General features: G+C 41.2%; 1 protein-coding gene across 5 annotated transcripts in view; it reads left to right on the forward strand.

The window, feature by feature from the left end:
• The window catches only part of EFL1 (elongation factor like GTPase 1), a 987271-nt gene extending 985574 nt beyond the window's left edge, over positions 1 to 1697 (forward strand). For all 5 annotated transcript variants that reach the window (XM_085644294.1, XM_085644291.1, XM_085644292.1 and 2 more), the window contains exon 20: positions 1139 to 1697. In XM_085644294.1, the coding sequence (XP_085500420.1) occupies positions 1139 to 1327 (189 nt within the window). In that variant the 3' untranslated portion in view covers positions 1328 to 1697. The remainder of the gene's footprint in view (positions 1 to 1138) is intronic.
• Positions 1698 to 13592: the final 11895 nt, after the last annotated feature.

Raw genomic sequence — 13592 nt, forward strand, 5'->3', positions numbered from 1 at the left:
ATGCGTTGGTTTCAGGGTTTTGGGAGTTGAATATGCCAACTTGCATTCAGTGCAAGTGGCATGTGGAGAGGAGAATTGAGTACATGGCTCACAAGAGGGACATGGATGGCATTCTCTCAGCACCCTTCCCCTTGCAAGTTGGCAGGGAGCCACGGGTAGCACTCAACTAGAGCATGGCAGGGCTGGTGGCACATGGGCTGGTTTCAGGAACCAGGTGTTGCGGTACAGATGACAGTCATCAGACTAGGACCTCACAACGCATTCTCAGTGACCGAGGGTATGCTCAAGCACGGGTTCTGTGCTCACTGTGCTATTGGAGCCAAACTTCAGCTGACTGAAGAGGCCTATATAAGCCAAAACCGCTCTTGGGTTCTGGTTCAGAGAGGACCTGGCTTGGCAGTTTATGCTGGAATTTTCCTGCTGGAGCAGGGCCAAGGTTGATTTAGATATGGTTGGGTCTAATCTGAGGTGGCATGGTGGACAAAAAAAATTATGGGCAACCCCATGCAATTGCCCGTGGTTAGGTTATTTGGAAGCATTCCTCCTGTCTCATTTTGCGTTTGACTACACTGTTAACACCCTGAAATAATATTTCTAAGTTTCTGACATTTATTTTAAAATATAAAATCATTATATTGTGTATGCATTCTGCGCAAAAATAAATAGTCATTTATAAATGCCACCAACAACCACCCGCTAAAAATAGTTTTAAAAGCTAAATGCGTACTTAGTCTTGAAAAACCAGTACCTGATCAGTTAAACCAGATGGGTTGATCAGTTCTCTTGAATGGCAAGCAGTAACACGAGTGGGTAATGCCACCCTTTGCAACTGAAAAAAACCTTTTTATCTAGTTGAAATGTTTGTAAGTGTTACTGCATCAACGCAATGTACTTTAAACATTGTATGTATGGAACACAAAATGCATCAATTTTATAGTGTTGCCCTCCTGTCTCAGGCTTGGCTTAATCGTCAACCTAGTCAGATGTACTGTTGCGGATGGCACATGTCTATGTGGATTCCAATCCACACGTCTTTAAATATTGTCTTGATCACCACACTTTTGTTTTATAAGCATTGGATAACACTTTCTTTTTATTCTAGTCTTTTCTCTTAATTTCTCTTCTTTTCTTCCCATAGGTAATTTCCAGTGATCCATTTTGGGTACCTACGACTGAGGAGGAATATTTGCATTTTGGAGAAAAGGCAGACTCCGAGAACCAGGCACACAAGTACATGAATTCAGTGAGAAAACGAAAAGGACTGGCTGTGGAAGAGAAAACTGTTGAGCATGCAGAAAAGCAGAGGACTCTCGGCAAAAACAAGTGACCTTTCCAGCTTCTGGTTCAGAGATGTACATATACTTATTGCAGACTTACTATGAGCATATATTACATATTTGATTATTTTCCAAAAAATTAACATTTCCCACTGGACACAGTTTAAATGAACGTGTTTTATTTCGCTATTCTCAAAGTGTTTATATTTTGATAGTGAGTGTGATGATATCACCTTCCAATTTATCCTGTTAGTGGATGTTTTATGCTCACACTTAGACTGAGTTGTTACATTTATCAATTTTGGAAAACGACCAGTTACTTCCGGTATGTCAGCTTCCAGCTCCAGTAATTCTCCAACTGATATTGATGTACCTTCATTAAATAAAAATAAATGGATACTGATTACATTTTTGCCTATATCACAGACAATGGCTCACATTTTATATGAATGAGTGAATGGATGAATGGACTTTTGCATATTTTTCTGTATTGGCAGGTGCATTCTAGTTTCATTTGACAGTAAAGACATATATCAACAGTAAGACATGTTATCTATGTATTCATAAACCAGTAAGAACTGGCGTGTTCAGGGGAGTTGACCATTATGCAGACCTCAATACTGCACAGCAGCATATCTTTTACCTTGAAGTGACAGGGCAAGTTTTTAGGTTTCACCTGCACAGCTCTTGCACTGTGCTTGTAAAAAATATATTGTTAGCATATATCTTAAAATGGGCTTACATCCCACTCTCTTGCTTTTCATTGGTTCCTGTACTTGCCACTTACTTTTTCTCCATTTCTATTGGCTGTAGCATGCTATTTCCTGTTCTTCCTCTTGTGTTTGCTCTTATCAATGTCCCGATGCTGAAGTACTGTTTTCATCTGCTTCTGGGGAACTTTTTTTATGTCTTGGCTGCACAGTGCTTGCTGTGCACGCGTTTCAAGTGTGCCTTCGAGACATGCACCCCCCCCCTCCTCCCACTCTTGGTTGTGTTTTTCCCACCCCCTGCAATGTCCGTTGTCTCTTAACCTCTCAACCTCCTCGCTTTTCGGTTGTTTCTCCGATTCTCCATCCCCCTCAGCCCCCCCCCCGTCTGTTGTATAATTCGGGGTCATACTGCCCTCACTGCAGCATACGAGTGCAAATAACTTGAATACATTTCAGCACATCTACTGTGCGTAGCAGTAGCGGCTGCTCGTATTGCCGAGTGGTGGGTGGGGGAAGGGGAATACAAACTAAAAAAATATATATTAATATATAAAATTGCACTTACCTGCTCTGACGACCGTTGCCTTGCTCCCAATCCTCGCCTCTACGACATTCAAGAAGTGCTGATCCCAGATGCCAATCCCAGTGCTTCCCTCATGCTGGTAATAGTATTCCCAGCATGAAGGTAGTGCTGTGATTGGTCTGAGCGCCCAGGTTCTGCGCTCAGACATGGACTGGGAGCCTGTGTTGGTTCTCCACCCGGCTACACAACACAGCTCAGGTAGGAGGATCTTTGTCTTATTCTCTGCTGTCCTCTGTCTCTGCCAATATAGTATGTCTCCGATCTTATCTTTATCTCTACTTCATGTCTCTATGCCTTTGTCTCTGCTGTCACACATCAGAGTTATCCTCTGCAGTCTCTGATCCTTATCACTGCAGTTTTCCCACTGTGACCTGTCACTGCAGTCTCTGATATTTGCCTCTTAAGTTGCATATCTCTGATCTCTGTCAGTCTATGCAGTCATAGCTTTTTTTACCTAACATTTAGCCTTGTTTAATTCTACAGACAACTGCGTTAAAATGCTTCTGTGTGCTGGCTTCAGGGAGAACTGACATGTTGTGTAAGGAATGCATGCTGTGAAGTGAAGGTTTAGGGACAAATATGATAATCTTCAAATATTATTCTCCTGTCTCATTTAACTCACCCTCCTTTACAATTTTTTATTTTAAAGGGACAATCATAGATGCACAGCGCATAACAGATGTCACAGATACAATTAACTGTAGTAGATGCAGTAAACACCATCAAACTTTTTTAAAGTTTCAGTAACTTACATTGCACAACTATTCACTAAGCTGCAACTTACAACAAAAAACACCTTTTTAATCACATAGGTGAAACCTAATGCATTTACCAATGCTTGTTATTCTTGGAGATTCTAATAAAGAGTCAGGAGCTACTCATAGATTACTCGCATTTTTGCATTTGTTTCATTTGTAAGTCAAATGAACCCTTACCTCAATGAATATAGAGTATAATAAGGTTTTGCAAAAAGTCTTTGCAACAGTCAGGCTACTTTTATCTAATCAATAGAGAAACAATTGAATACTATCTGCAAAGCCAGTATGAGATAAGCACAAACTCTTTGCCTGGTCATTTTTTACCTTACTATTATCAATAATGTAACTCTTCTCCCTTGCCAACATGCTAACATGCATTGACTGTCCAATAAGAACAGAACATGCCTTTACCCAAGTGAATATTGCCCTGTTTTGGCAATCAAAGCTTAACGCTATGTTGTATTAAGTCTTTCAATAGCTCTAGCTCTGCTCTTTTCTCAGAATACCCAAAAGTTAAGTTAAGGAAATCAGCATGCTTCTTGTTGCGTTCTGTATCCTTTTACACACATAATTTTTATATGCATTTCACTGTGATAAACATAGGACACGTGCAGTAACTCACTAACAACACTCTGGAGAACAACTATTTCTGATGGATACGTATTCCTACAGATGAATATCCACCAGGTGCCAGAATGGACCTTGAATACTTCTGCCTCAGCCCAAGTTCTCCAGGACCTTCATTTCTCAAGACGCAGCCTCCCTATCCACCCAGGACAAGCAAACATTGATTATATATGGTGCTGTCAGCTTCTATTTTTCTGTGACTTACCGACTGGGCTCAGAGCTCATCTTCACATCTACTGAATACATTTCTTTGCAATTTCGACAATGATAAGGTCAGACATCGCCTTTGAAGGTCTTGGGGCTTACAACTTGTTGACAGTGTTGAAAGAAATGTACCACAACAGGTACATTTGCTGACTGGGTCGAGACCATGACCCCTCAACCTACAACTCATACACATCAATACAGCCGAAGGCTGTGAGAGAGTGGGAGACCAAGCTATTCTTGGCAAAAGTCCATAAGGATACTCTAAAGTGATGTCTCTCCTTTCCTTTAGGTAGGTCCCCTGAACGTCGCTGATCTACTAAGGAGTTCTCCCAAGAAAAATACTAAGTGCATCTGAAGGCCATCAGTAAGCAAGAGGCTAAGCTGGTCTTGGCATGGGTCTATGAGGGTACTATATTGCAGTCTATTTTCCTCTTTCAAGTAAGTCCCCTGAATGTGAGTGATCCACCAAGAAACGTTCCTCTAAAAAGCACAAAAAACACCACATAGACTGGTTCTGCTTTCTGGAATATTTGGGAAGATTTTAAAAACAGCTGCACCACAGCTCATTCAGTCAGCCTTGCTTTCTCCATCAAACAGGTTAACCAATAGTACAATAATTTACAGAGCTTCTCCCAGGGCTTCTCCATTTATGCCCCAAAAGAATTTCTACCTGTTTTTCATGTACTTTTTAATGTGAGAGGTGGACCTAAGTGGTGCCAGTAGAAGCAATCAATTCTAGTCTTCCTCCTCTCCCGTTGGATCTACCACCTTGCATCTTTATTGATTTCTCTTCTGCCATCCCAACTTGCAGTACAAGATAGCGTCTCCCACTTCTGGATCAATTGAGTCATGATCATGATGGACCATTGCGTGCTCCAGCTGGTCCACATAGGCTACACTCTTCCCTTTCTATCCTTGCCCTGAAATGGCCACTTTATGCATGGATGTGCTTTCTGGATCATGCCTCCACCTTGAAGTTGAAAGAAAGTCCTTGCCCTATTGCAAAAAAGAACCATAGAGGTGATGCCATTGGGGGAAGGGGCAGGGGATTTTACTCTCTTTACTTCTCATATCCCAAGTAACACAGTGGTATCACACCCTTTATTGTACCTGTAACTTCAAAATCACTTTTGCGGCAGAATAAGTGGAGAATACTGTTCTTACGGCATAGGATTGGATGGTGTCCCTAGATCTGACAATTCTTCCTGTCCCTTGTCATTACCTTTGCTTTTAAGTGAGGTCCGATAGCCATCAGTTTTACAACGGCACTCCTGTTTTGGTCTCATGACTGCTCCGCAGGTCTTCACTAAAAGTCTGGCTATGGTAGCAACTTGCTGCAGGAGGTCAGGAGTCCATGTATTTCCATACTTGGATTACTGGCTGGGGTCTCTTACATAGTCATGCTCACAAAAAGTACCCTAATGGAATAGTTAGGAATGTGATTAAAAAAATTACACAGAAGACACCTAAAAAAGCATTTAGTTTTAAAGACGAGAACCCTCACTCACCACTAAGGTGACATGCTTCATCATTGGGTCCCCTCTTACACACAGTGTCCGCAAGGTACACTGTGTGGGCTACAACTCTCCCTTCGGAGAGGAGCTTGACGTGTTCTATACTCCAATGTGAACTGTGAATGAGGGGCAGAGTGCAAAATAATATCAAAAGTGTATTAAAAACCATCCCAAGTGGAAAAAAGAATTTTAATAACTATTCCCCATAGATGGAATTAAAATAAGTAGTGTGACGATAGGAGCAAGGATGTTTCCTATCTGACTAGGTCAACATGTTTCTGCCAGATGACCAAAAGTTCATGGCATTCTTCAGGACCATTGTCTTGTCGCTCTGCTGAAAAGTGATAAATAAAAAACCATACCTATATTATGTAGGTGTTGTCAATGACCAACTTCAGTCTGGTCTTCTTGCTGTAACACATGAAAAACATTCCTCAATCTTTCACATATTCAACTTATAGTAGGTGACTAATACCAAAGTGTATGTGACATTTGTGCCAAAAAACCACCATAGTGAAATGAACACAAATAAATCAATATTCTCACCAAAAAGCAGATCAATTATCTGCCTATACCTTTCATTGGTCCTTTATCTATAAGCGGATTCCTTAAAGGTAAAATATAAATTTTAACACAGATTATTCTTAGAATCCAGTCTGGGTCACAATAAAAACAAGTAAAACGCTAAAGGAAAACAGAGAGAGAAGGTAATATTGATACAGTATATTACTTCCTTATAGCATCATCACTGTTGTAATGGCTAAAGCGCGGTCTCACAAACAGACATAAACCTCAATTGCACTATAAGGGCAAATGTTGTGCTTATCTCATTCAACATGCGCTAGTTGTCAAAACGACCTTGAATAATTGTAACAGAATTTTTTACTTCAACATGGAGACACACTAAACCAGCTCTCTGAGTCTTTAAATCACAGTGTTTTGCAGGGTCACAATGTACTTCATCCCCCAATTAAGAAAGAATGAAAAGGAAGGAACCATCATAACCCTGTATAAGCCTTCCATCCACTAGACACAAATCGGCACTCCCGTTTATCCCGCAATAAAAATCGCGATCTAAATAGATTACCAGTGCCCATTGTACCTTTATATACGACTCACCCGATTTTACTGCATGTCTCTCCTAAATTCGGGGCCAATGGGGGAACATATGTAGCGCGCCTCCATATATAGCGGTTGTCAGCTTACTTAGACCGCGTTAGTTAACCCGGAAGCAAAACAAACTACTTCCGAATCGCGGGGCTCAATCTCAAAAACGGACTAAAAACCCTGAGTATTCGCTCTCTTTAACATCTATATCTTGTGCGAAACAGTGTGCAAAGTGCCACAATATCATTCTACTGCATGTTTTACCACAAAAGTGAAAAAATAATAAAAATATCACGAACGTGACACCAATTAGTCACAACATGATGCATTGTGGGACATGTAGTATGTCTTCTTCCCCACATGTAAATAACATTCAATGAACCTCTGATAATAGACATGTCCTTATAGATCAGAAACAAAATGTGACATGAAACAGCATGTTGAAAAAATTGTCATCAGAACAACCATACTTAATAATTATTTTACAAGATATTCCATGGTATGTCTTCATTTAAACCATGGATATGGCTCTTTATACGGAACACCCATCTCTGTTCCCTATTCAAAAGAACTCTATCCAACGGTCCCATATTTATGTTATATTTAGGCTTATCATGTAAAATCATCTTCAGTATGAAGCTTTTCTACAAAGTGTCTTGTCATAGGAGTGTTAGTATTCTTACACCGAAAGGCACTTCGGTGCTCCACCATCCTATGTTTAACCTTTCTGGTGGTCATACCAATGTATACCAACGAGCACGGGCACGTGATCATATAAATGACCCCGCTCGTGTTACAATTGGTATGTGTATTTAGTGTCCAAGGTGCATGAACCACATGGGAAATGCCCCACCACCGGTGTTGCACCCCATAATGTCGATTGTCTCATCTCCTGTGTGCCAATTTTAGGTCTTGTGTGTATCAACAAATCTCGCAAATTGCTACTTCTTTTAAATGCAAATAGAGACAAAGTCCCTGTATTCAAAATATGCCAAGCTTTATTGACAGCCTTCTTGACATTGTCTGATAAATTACTAAAGGTAGTCACACAGACCATCCTTTTGTTCTCAGGTCTTGTATAGGACTCTAAGAGGGCCTCCCGATGATTATTACGTGCTCTCTTTTCAGCCCCATGTACCAATCTACTCGGATAGTTCCTGGACAATAGTTCTTCACTTAGTCACAGGCAGTCTAAAGCGCACTAAGGCTCTTCTTCATGACCTGGAATGCTCCATTAACTTCTATAAGTCCAAACTCTTCCCTGCACAGAGGTTGAGCTTCATATTTGTAGTCTAGGACACAAGCTGCCTGAGAGACTTTTCGCCTCCTCAGAGGGTTGTGGATATGCTGGATATATTTTGGTTGTTTCTAAGTTGGACTTCAGTCCCAGTTCTGCAGGTTCTCTATCTGTTCGGCTTGATGGTCTCATGAATCTGTTTGGTTCTACATGCCGGATGACCTATTACAGTCCCTGAGTGGTGCATAAGAAATAACTTGGTCCAGCATGAGAGGTTCCTCTAGGCTTGCGGGGAGATTTTCCATTTTGCCTTTCCAGAACTTCTTGGTGGAAGAGCCCCATCAATCTCATGGTGAGACACTCCTTCAGTCTTCCACAGTCTGAAGCGACGGATGTTATAGATGACTCCTTGTTGGGCTGGCGGCTTTCATCTGGGGAGATAATGGCACAAGACCTTTGGTCCACTTCAGAGCATCATTGTGGTAGAGTTGCAGGCTTTCTTCCTTCCTCCCGAAGGTCTTCTCCCGTCTATTCAGGCAGTGTCAGAAAAATCCTTTGAACACAATGACATCAAAAGACGTGACTGCGGGTTCTTGCATCCTGTCTTGGAAGAGCTTGCATCTATGGTGGTGGGCTTTACAGTGGAGCATTTTCCCAGTGAGGATGGTCACCTTAAGTTGACTTTCACTGGAGAATCACAAGTAGGAGCCTCTTCTAGAAGTGACAGCCATGATCTTCTGCAGTTTGAGATGTCCTTACGTGGACCTTTTTGTCATTACCTTGAAGACAAAGTGCTCTCCGTTGTGTGCCTGCACTTTCCTTTGAATGGTTCCTTTGGGGCTGTTTTAAGGTTCAGCTGGTCGTAGGATCTGATTTATGCATCCCCTCTGATCGTTTTGCTATCAAGATTCCTTCAAAAGGGGCAAGAAGACTGAGCACAACTGGTTTTATCATCCCCAGATTGGGTAAGAAGGATTTGGTATGACTGTTTTAATTGAAATAGATCTGCTTTTGCATCCCAGTGGTTGACTACTCCATGACAATCTCCAGACAGTGTGTCTGCATGCATGTTTTCCCAATATAAACATTTTTGTGACTTGCTTAATGGCAGAGCTGATTATTAGACCTTTTGCTTACAATGTACTGGACTCTGAAACCACCTTTCAACGATTGTTTTTTTGTTGTAAACAGCCACTATAAGTCATTGACTTGAGACTTTATCAGTCACATGCTGTCCAGAGAACTAATGCTTGCACTGAATTGCATGAGGGAATACTCTATAACTGTATGCTACTCTGTAAATTTGTGCTCTAGTGCGTCTTGCTGTTCACTTTTCCTACCTGCTATGCTTCTAATTCCTTCCTTACACCCCTACTTCTTGACCCTGTGCACACTTTGTCTCCTAACCTGCCAGCCCCTCTCATTACTCTATCCCACATTCCCCTGTGTGCTTCTCACCCCTGTCCATCACTCTCACTCGTGTTCCTATGTGCGACCCCTCACTCTTTTCCATTGGTTTCTTATTCCCCTACACTCTCACTCTTTCCTCCGGTCACACCATTCTCTCTTTTCTCCTGTTTGCTCCTCATTCCTCCCTCCCCATCACCCTCTCTTGTTTTCCATTCAGCCCCCTCCCTCTGTCCCCTGGGATCCCCTCCAGTTTTTCTGGCCTTGGGAATCCTTCGTCTAATTCCCACCACACACACTCACTCTCTCTTTTTATCCAGGACACTTTCGGCGTAATTTTACCAGGGAAGTTATTGGCATCATTCTGGACACTATTTGCTTATTGTCTGCATCTTTGGCCTACTCAGTGCTACCACTGGCATAGTTGAGGCCACTCCTGGTATAATGGGGGACCTCTGTTACATATTATAGGCATTCTGCCCATCATTGGTAGTCAACTGTCCAGCCTGACACAGTGGTGGCATATGCCTAATGAGTCACAGTCACTTTGGGCGTCTGAGGCATTATGATGACCACCGCTGGACTAATGTTGTCATCCTTCGCATATTATGGTAATTCTTGGAATTCTGATCACAATCCCTGGCCTGTGTTAGAAATACAAATTCATAAGAGGGAGAATCTGTCCTTTTGATGCACTAGTACATAGAAGTACTTGATGGACATTACAAGCTGGTGTTTGGGGATCAGACATGTATTTACTTAGAATGAAGACTAATGGGGTGAGGCAAAAATAATGCTTTACTTCAGAAATGGCAACATTTTATTTGGGGTGATGGGGTTTGTTCACCCCAAAACAAAAGCTTGGTTAGAAAATGTTAATCTAATGTTTGGAGACAAAAATATTATATATCCAAAACTAATTTAAAGCTCATAGTTGAATGATAATTCTTACCGAGTTAGAGTCACGTACTGTTGATATAATTCCCTCAGTGCCAGAAGCCACATGCTGTTTCCGCTGTTATATATTTACTTATTTGAAGACATTCAATAATATTATAACTTTTAATAGCATTACTGTTGGTAACCCTTCCTGTAATTAAAAGGAATCTATTAATACAAATGGTTTGTTCGTTTGGCTGAGGTGCTCTTGGCAGGAGTACATCAGGCAGATTCAGCTTTTAATGCACGTGTGTGCTGTATTTAATAATTCGAGCTTACAGACTATTTACTCGGTGTGATAGATAAATAATTTACTTCATTAATTCAGGTGGCGTGCGGGTTAAAAGATAGTTCGCCTTTCTGTGCACGAAAAATGTTTTTTTTCCTAAAAAAAAAAAGGAAAACCCAGCAAAATTACAGTGTCAATTACCTACTGAATTTCCCTCAGCCTAGATTTCACAGGACTACAAATACCTCTTGCTGCAAGATAATGGATAAGTAATCCATTTAAATATCCTGCAACGTTCAAGCAAATGACTGATTTGATCCAAACAAAAAAGACCCAGTTGCCTGCAAATCCACAATATTAAGCCTCAAAAATCCCACATTCGTAGTTATGCAGCTCCGCAATTGCAGTCATACAGCTCCGCGATAGCCACCAAAATGTCTTATTTTGCTGACAGTAAAATCACTTTTATTGTGGGCCCAGCTTTCATGCTAAAATATCAGGAAGGGATGTTTCTTGTAATGCACATTGACCAAAATACTTTTATTCAGACTTCAACTGCTAGCAGTGCTACACCTACAGATGCTGCCCCTATGGGGAGTGGTATTCCTCCAGAAGATAGGAGTAAAGCAGCAGCAGAATTACTAGGGGCTTGCTCCTGATTCATTTTTGTATTTTTAGTACCCTAACATCAGTTTGGAGGTGACCCTCTGATGTTTCAGACCTTCTTGGCACAATACCATTTACATTTCCTAGCCTGGCTCTCAATATTTTGCTTTGAAATGGCTACATTTGTTTTTCCACTTCTTTATTTAGCTAAAGACACCATGATTTGTACAACTCCCTTGATAAAGAATCCATGACATTGACTTTCAAACTGATACCAGTTCCTTACATGGTTTCATGCAATTTTTGGAAAATGCTGAACTCAATAAGATGAACTTATGGGGATGCATGTTTGTTAAACCTTAAACAATAAAAATGAATGTGTTACCCGTAGCACTAATTTTCAACAACTGGTCTTTGAAGAAGCGTGAACCGATAAATCAGCCACAACAGCGGTCTATGAAGGGTGGAGAGAAGAGTCCAAAAGGATCCACTAGCTATAGTAGTAAGTCAACCCACTTCTTCCATCCTCTAATAGAACTCACCCTGCAACCTGATGCTTAGCAAAAACCCACTTTATTAGAGTTATGCTTGATGCCCTTATTTAGCAAACAGAGCAATGGGGAACAGGGGCTACCCTATGAACCACCAGGAGCCTTGTGTAAATATCATGTATGGAAACAACAATATTCTATTATCCATTAATGCACACAGAAGGATGCAAAGTCTCTTTATCCCAATTCTTCTTTTATTCTTCATTATAGTTTCTCGTCCAAACAATTCTAGCCAGCACGTGTTTCGTCGGCTGCTTCACCTGGACTTCATCAGGGTATATTCTCAAACTCTAGTCAAATCTTCAAACTTTTATGTCCAGCATTCAACATCACATAAAGTGTCTAATCCAGGAGTCCCACCATTTACTGAAATCCACTGGTGCAGTGTCTGACACCAGCATGAGTCCTTGCTATCGTGTTTGTGATGCTGCACCAGTGGATTTCAGTTGTGATGTTGTATGGTTTGTATTCCTGCTGGTTTTTGAGTGTGAGATCTCTTAATATTGTGTTCTGAAATACTAGTAGTTCAATAGGCATTGTTGCATTTGGAGGCTTAAATGTCGAGGGTGATTTCAATCCAATGATGTGTATTTTTTTGTGTAGTAGATTGTAGAAATCAGATCTTCATTTGCAGTTTCCCGGAAAATTTGAAGAGCTCTGTTTGTAGATTAAGGAAGTCAGACCCAGAGGTACTATTTAATGATCACAAAATACTAGTTGCAAATTGCGACTCTGATTGGTGGCCATCACAGGGATGCTAGCATTGTAAATAAAGCAAACCTTTTTAACTTAAAGAAAATGGTGCTATGTAAAAAAAGAAAAGTTTAATTTTTTTCCCCTCGACTCGCTGGCTACTCTCTAACAAACTTGTTTTTCAGTCACAAAAAATCAGTTTTGCGGATACCTTACCAGTAATTTTGTAATGTTTTGAAACTAAATTTCGGTCACATAGTATATCCAGTAGTATCAATTCTGCTTAGAACATCTATTAAAATCTTGCAAGAGGAATCCATAGCTTCCACAAAAAGGAAAGGGTCTGGAAAGCAAATATCACTTGCATGCTGTTTAAACAAAGTTCTGCCTTTATGGGCCCAATTGTGGATGTAGAAGATCTCAGCTCCACCCTTGCATACACACTTCCTTGCCGTTTTAGATATAGGGACCTCCATTATTAGATCGCTCTTAAAAACACCAACTAAATTATTAATCGTGTTTTGTGGCACTTGCTGGCAACCATATAGGGCACATGTGAGCTATACCGAGTTCTCCCAACACCTGCAGATAATCCTGTGTACAGTTTCAAACATCGATATGTAGCCTGCCGAAAAACATATTGAAGCTCTCTCCTTCTGTATATCAGATGAAACCTCGAGAACTTACTGTTCTTACCTCCGGTTACTCATCTGAAATGCAACAGAGTGCGGACGCCATTGTTTAGGTGTGGATGAAAGGTTATGTACGGGCAGGATTTACATTTCCCGCCCTGGTGTAGCAGCTTCACTCACTAAAGATCGACGACAGGAGGTCAGTTGGAGAGGAGTGCAAGAACTGATGGGCAGGGCAGGGAGCCTAGTGCCATGAGTCAGAGAGCTTGAAGCAGTGACCAGATCTGGGTGACGTGCCACGGGAGACGGTGCATGAGGTGCGATAGAACTCGCTCCTAACCAAGTGGACTGATGAGAGTGGGAGACATTCGGGCAGATCTCCCTGAGTTTGTCAGGTCCCGATGTCCGGTTGGGACGATAAGCAAAGATAATAATTACTAAGAGTGTGGCTATGTGAGAAGTGGCACCTGTCCTGGGACCTATGCAGTCAATAGCTGTGACTGTGAGCAGTGGTA

This window comes from Triturus cristatus, chromosome 3_1, assembly GCF_964204655.1.
Source record: "Triturus cristatus chromosome 3_1, aTriCri1.1, whole genome shotgun sequence".
In the NCBI taxonomy this organism is placed as follows: Eukaryota; Metazoa; Chordata; class Amphibia; order Caudata; family Salamandridae; genus Triturus; species Triturus cristatus.